The sequence below is a fragment of the Nothobranchius furzeri genome, chromosome 3 (genome assembly GCF_043380555.1).
Source record: "Nothobranchius furzeri strain GRZ-AD chromosome 3, NfurGRZ-RIMD1, whole genome shotgun sequence".
Lineage (NCBI taxonomy): Eukaryota > Metazoa > Chordata > Actinopteri > Cyprinodontiformes > Nothobranchiidae > Nothobranchius > Nothobranchius furzeri.
The window spans coordinates 40,190,828-40,196,892 of NC_091743.1; the positions used below are offsets into that span (position 1 = coordinate 40,190,828).

At 43.7% G+C, this 6,065-nt stretch overlaps 1 protein-coding gene across 6 annotated transcripts in view; it reads left to right on the top strand.

The window, feature by feature from the left end:
- Window positions 1-5,667, top strand: part of sulf2a (sulfatase 2a) — a 57,878-nt gene extending 52,211 nt beyond the window's left edge. For 5 of the 6 annotated variants that reach the window (XM_070549155.1, XM_054747760.2, XM_054747765.2 and 2 more), the window contains exons 12-21: window positions 742-1,000; window positions 3,423-3,519; window positions 3,617-3,711; window positions 3,785-3,844; window positions 3,929-4,095; window positions 4,238-4,380; window positions 4,507-4,615; window positions 4,698-4,731; window positions 5,184-5,237; window positions 5,504-5,667. In XM_070549155.1, the coding sequence (XP_070405256.1) occupies window positions 742-1,000; window positions 3,423-3,519; window positions 3,617-3,711; window positions 3,785-3,844; window positions 3,929-4,095; window positions 4,238-4,380; window positions 4,507-4,615; window positions 4,698-4,731; window positions 5,184-5,237; window positions 5,504-5,534 (1,049 nt within the window). In that variant the 3' untranslated portion in view covers window positions 5,535-5,667. The remainder of the gene's footprint in view (window positions 1-741; window positions 1,001-3,422; window positions 3,520-3,616; window positions 3,712-3,784; window positions 3,845-3,928; window positions 4,096-4,237; window positions 4,381-4,506; window positions 4,616-4,697; window positions 4,732-5,183; window positions 5,238-5,503) is intronic. The other variant, XM_070549157.1, reaches the window with a different exon arrangement.
- Window positions 5,668-6,065: the final 398 nt, after the last annotated feature.

Genomic DNA, 6,065 nt, shown 5'->3' on the forward strand with positions numbered 1-6,065 from the left:
GTATATATATATATATATATATATATATATATACATATATATATATATACATGTATATGTATGTGTATATATGTATGTGTGTATATATAAATATATATACACACACACATACATATATATATGTGTGTGTTTGTGTATATGTGTGTGTATATATATGCGTACATATAATTATATTATACTATACTATTAAAAGCAGCACTTTCAATTGTCATACATTGACGTACTGTTGGTACTTTTTTGGACATTGAATGTTCTACTAGTTTACCTGTTGAATTAATTATAAATTCACTAGAATCAATACAATAAAGTTTATCTCTCACCAAATAGAATATTTACTAAGAAGTCACTACTTGGTGTGTGTGTGTGTGTGTGTGTGTGTGTGTGTGTGTGTGTGTGTGTGTGTGTGTGTGTGTGTGCTCTGTCTTCTCCATCCCCAGTGAGTCGTGGAGGATGACTGCTTATACTGAGCCAGGATTCTGTGGAGGTTTCTTCCTGTTAAAAGGGAGTTTTCCTCTCCACTGTCGCTTTATGCTTGCTTAGTATGAGGATTGCTGTAAAGTTACTGACACTAGTCTTTGACTCGATGCAACCTGCTGGGTTCCTTATATAGGAAACTTTTTACTGATTGCCTTAATGAACTGACCTGTATTGGAATGTTTACTGTGTGCCTTGAGATGACTCTTGTCATGATTTGGTGCTATATAAATAAATTTGAACTTGAACGTTCCTCTTGTTTTGCAGAGATTAAATCCAGTAAATCCGTGTCTAGGCGACGCCTGGCCCGCTCTATAGCGTTTGAGCTGGATGGAGACCTATATGCTGTAGACCTGGAGCAGGGCTACCGACCGCTGGGATCCAGGAACAGCAGCTGGACCAGAGACAGGAGCAGAGCAGTGGGATATGAAGACGACACTGAAGAATTCAGTGGAATGGAAGTCACAGCCAGACCTACCAGCCGCGACAAGCTCACTCCACCCTCTTCCCTGAAAGTTACTTACAGGTGTGTGTGTGTGTGTGTGCGTGCGTGCGTGCGTGCGTGTGTGTGTGTGTGTGTGTGTGTGTGTGTGTGTGTGTGTGTGCGGGGTTTGACCTGAAGAGAGTGCTGCAGTGACGACTTTAGGCTAAATATTTAATTTTAAATGAGATGCACTTAAATGCCAAACTAATGGCTGCACATGTTCACAGCACGATTAGACACTCGTTTATACATTTTATTGGCCAAAAAAATTGACATGGGGATGAGTTGCTCTTTAAGGTTTTCCTCACCCACGCTTCCTGCTTTAGCCACAGAAAGGAAATGATTCGGTCAGAAAAAGCCACACAGATCTACGTCATACAGATCCAGTATGGCCGTGCCCACCATAGATTGGGGACTCTCTTGGGAAGGAGAGAGCAGAGCATATTTCAGATGGTATAAGCTAACTGTTAGCATTAGCAACACCACAGCATGGTGGAATTCCTTCAGGCTTGAGTTACTTGAGGAGATAAAACCGACATCAATGTTGTATTTTTTACCCAAGAAAAAAGAGCAAACGAAGGCAGAGGAAGAGTTATGTTGCTGTTATCCAATCAGAGGCTAGATGTTTACTTATCATGAATCTTAATGAGGAAGACTCCTTATCTTGTCCTTCCTCCCAACACCATTAAGGATGGTTACTTATGACGTTTGTACCAATACAGTATATATGTAACATAGGAATCGATACCAGTACTTAATGGTAGCAAGTTTCAATGCTTTTGAGTGTTTAATAATGAGTTAAATCTCTTTTTTAATTAAATATATATTTTTCTCAATACATAACCATATTTAATAAATATCATTATAAATAACACACAACTGTTTTTTTTCATTATAGTGTTGTACTAAATTCTTCAACATGAAAACCTCTAAGAGCAAGTCACCCCCTACCAGAGCCGCTAAAACACACACACACACACACACACACACACACACACACACACACAGGCCCACAACGACATTGTTACATCATAATGTACCAGCTAACGTCAAAGTGTACCTCTTAGCCAATAGCAATGGCAGATTTAAATTCAAATATACTGCAGAGTTTTTACCTGACGACAGCACAACACTGGCAGTTTTAGGAAGTAACAACAATTGTAATTTGATGATGGCCGGCGAAAAGCTGCAGAGTTGTTTAAAGTGGTTTCAGTAACCAAATTTTACCACAGGATGCCATTTTTACTTCATTCCTACATAATGCACCTTTAAACAGTTAATTTCACTGCTGCTGCAGATTAAGACAATGATGCCTCCCTTAGATCGTTGTCGCTGTTGTCATCATCACCTGTTCACCCATTGTATTATTTTTTAAGTGGACCTAAACTTTAGAGGCTTGCTCTGTTTACAGCTTGCCTCGCCAGCAGTGACCGACGACATTACGCTCTTGCACGTGCGCTGTTGTCTATCTTGGGAAGATCGCTCTCGCAACTCTTGTTAATGAAGGACAGATGCCGAAACAAGGCATCGTTTCATTTCACGTAAATCGGTCCTTGGTAGGTTCCACAGAATTTGCCTTAAAATGCCTAAAATGACCGATTCCTCCGGTACCCGACCCTAGATACCAGTCCCGTGAAAAACTTCAAACTCCTAACATATCTGCAGGATCTTATGATGCTGGATCTTATGATGCTGCATAAAATCACGTTATTTTCTAGATTTGATCAAATTCTATGGAAGGTTCTGGGAAACAACATGCACTCCTTAAAATAATGTCAGGTTGTTCTTCTCAACAATTGTGTTGTTTTCAGGTGTCAGAAACTAATTTGTGATTTCAGAGCTGTAAAAGAACCAAGTAATCCTAATATTAGAAAAGGTGAATCAACTGTTGATAATATTCCCTCAAAAACACATTCAGCCCCTAAAACCTGACACATTCATAGAATTTTTAAATTGAACTATTTGTTGGCTAATAATTATATAACAATTACAAACTTACATAATTATCCTAAGTAGTTTTTTACACAATATCAAACAAAACAAAAATAATGAAAACAAATAAAAGTTACTTGCAGTACTTTGATCCTCCACCAGAGAGCAGCAGATTTTGGTTGAAACCAGTAATCCGGGATAAATTTGGTTTTCTGTAGTTTATGATAATTTTGTTTTAGTACAAGTTGTGAATGACGACATCAGAAAACTGATTTAATAGCATAAATGTGTTTTCCTCTCAAACTAGGGGATTATTTGGGTAATCTGTATTCCAGGGCAGGAGACCAGACGCCAGTAGCTTCTGGGGTTGATAGATGAATCCTACGTGAGCTGCTGGAGCTGTTGGTGCTGATGGGGGGGGGGGGGGGGGGTATTCTTGATCCATATGAAACACCTCCGTGTGTGTGTGTGTGTGTGTGTGTGTGTGTGTGTGTGTGTGCGTGTGTGTGTGCGTGTGTGTGTGTGTTTGCAGGTGCTCCATCCTTATGAATGACACTGTGAAGTGTGATGGAGGACTCTATAAGTCCCTCCAAGCGTGGAAGGACCACAAGCTGCACATTGAACACGAGGTGCTGACAGATTATTCCTAATCCTGACCCATAATTTCTCTTCTACAGCTGAGACTCGTGATTTGAGTGACACTATGAATGTATTTGCTGCACTTAGATTGAAACTTTGCAGACCAAAATCAAGAACCTCCGTGAGGTCAAAGGTCACCTGAAAAAGGTTCGGCCAGAGGAATGTCAGTGTAGCTCTCCCAGGTGAGAGGTCACCAGGTGAACGTAAACCCAACGCAGGTCAGCCAGACCTCACAGCTGTCCTTTGTCCTTTCAGCGATGTGCTCAGAAATAAAGAGACCTACCAGCTCAGCGCAGGACGGACGCTCCCGCTCAGGTATGGTTCCGCTCAGCTTTGTGAGGCAGTAACGGAACGGTCCTCTAGCGTCTGGTTTACAACACGAGTTTGTGTTTTTACCAGAATGCCGTCCAAGCTGAAGACTCAGTGGCTGCAGAAGGAACAGAAACGCAGGAAGAAACTGCGTAAATTCCTCAAAAGGCTCCAGAACAACGACACCTGCAGCATGCCTGGCCTCACCTGCTTCACCCATGACAACCATCACTGGCAGACCGCCCCCTTCTGGACAAGTGAGGAGTAGCTGTGTGTGTAGTGGGTGGTGGGACAGATCTTTTGTTTCTGGTGCTGTTTTCCACTCCTGATGTGATGAAAACATTTTTCATGGCTCCCTGTTCTTGTTATCCAAACCTCACCCCACCCCCTCTGTCCCAGTGGGACCATTCTGTGCATGCACCAGTGCCAACAACAACACATACTGGTGCCTCCGGACCATCAATGACACACACAATTTCCTGTTCTGTGAGTTTGCTACTGGCTTCCTGGAATACTTTGACCTGAACACGGACCCATACCAGGTACCGTACCTGACAGCAGCAGATAACAGACACAAACACAGAAATAACTCCAACACGCTGCATTCCTCTGAGCACCGATGTTGTTCCAAAGCTGTTGCTGACATTTTGTCCCTGCTGTTCCTGCAGCTGATAAATGCAGTTAGCACGCTTGATCGGAACGCTCTGAACTCAATGCATCAGCAGCTCATGGTCCTGCGGGGCTGCAAGGGCCATAAGCAGTGTAATCTGGAGAGAGGTGGGTCAAACCTCTCAGGTACACATGTTTACTCGTGTTTCTATAGAGCAACCTGACAGATGTTTTCTCTACTTCTTTTTAGGAGGAAAGGAGAAAAACCACTTCAGTGACTACAGGTATTTCTTCCTCTATGCTGCTCACAGCTAATAACTTTTAAAAACTAGTCCAGCTGCGGTGAAGCTGCTGCTTGAGCTCAGGGAGGTTTCTGGCTCCCCAGTGAGTCTTTGGCCATGTCTCTGCCTATTGGGTAGTCAGGAGAATAAAATATAATAGTGCTGCTCTGAGACAACCTCCTCTACACATGCGTGATGCAGTCACAACCTTTTAGGACAAAGAACCAGCATCAAGGAGGACTAACGTGCAAATCTGCTTTGCAGCTTCTGCTGTTTCCTTTTATGTGTAATGATGCCTAATTGCTTGTTTCTGCTGTGCGTGTGGGGGTTGTGTGTGCATGCATATATGTGTGTGTGCACCTGTGCGTGTGTGTGTGCGTGTGTGCGTGCGTGCGTGTGTGTGTGTGTGTGTGTGTCTCCATGCACGTGCATTCGCCCTGCTGTGCATGCTTCAGGCCAGTTCATCGTCGAAAGAGGCCAAAAGTGAAGAGGCCCTCCTCCAAGTCACTGTGAGTTTGCCATGACCCATCTGCTCCTCTCGTCTCCATCCACATCTTAGCTCAGTCACATGACCATCAGCCTGCTGTGCTCATCCAAAAGTCTTGTGTTAACTCCAGAAACATACGCAGAAACATCTTCTTATGTGGCGTCTCCACTCCTGCTGTTGTGCTTTCTTGCTTTTTCCTGCAGCCCCGGTAGGAACTGGAGCCGTGCTTTCCGGGGAACGCTTGCAGTGGCACATCTAACTGAACATCATTTTATTTTTCATGTGCAGAGGGCAGATCTGGGAGGGCTGGGTTGGTTAACCACCTACATCTCCTAGCAGAGGAAGAAGGATGAACATAAACCAACATGAAGACCTTGACTGCACTTCTGTGGACCACAACCTGAGATACTTCTGTTCTCCAACTTGGGTTTCATTTCTGGGAGAGCTGCTCTCAGTCGACTTTTCCCAGCAGGAGGAGAAGCTAAGGCTGAGGAAGCTTAAAGACTCCGGAAACACCTCAGCACAGTTTACACTCATTACCCTCCAGCAGCTGAAGTAACTGCACCGCTCTGCTGTAAATAAGTGGGCAGCCTGGTACCCACCAGCCATTTAGCCTGACAGTGATGTTTGTAGATAATTTACAGGATTTCGCTTCGATCTGCTTTCTTTCATGGCAAACGGGACTCTATGGTAGAATGATGAGCTACGACGGGACTCTGCTGCTAGTGATGTCATGGCCTCATGACGTCCAGTCTGTAGCTCATGCTGGATAAAAAGACCCCCCCCCCCCCCCCCCGTGTTTGCACATGGAAGTGAAGGACAGAACCTTTCGCTGTCATCTTTTGTACCA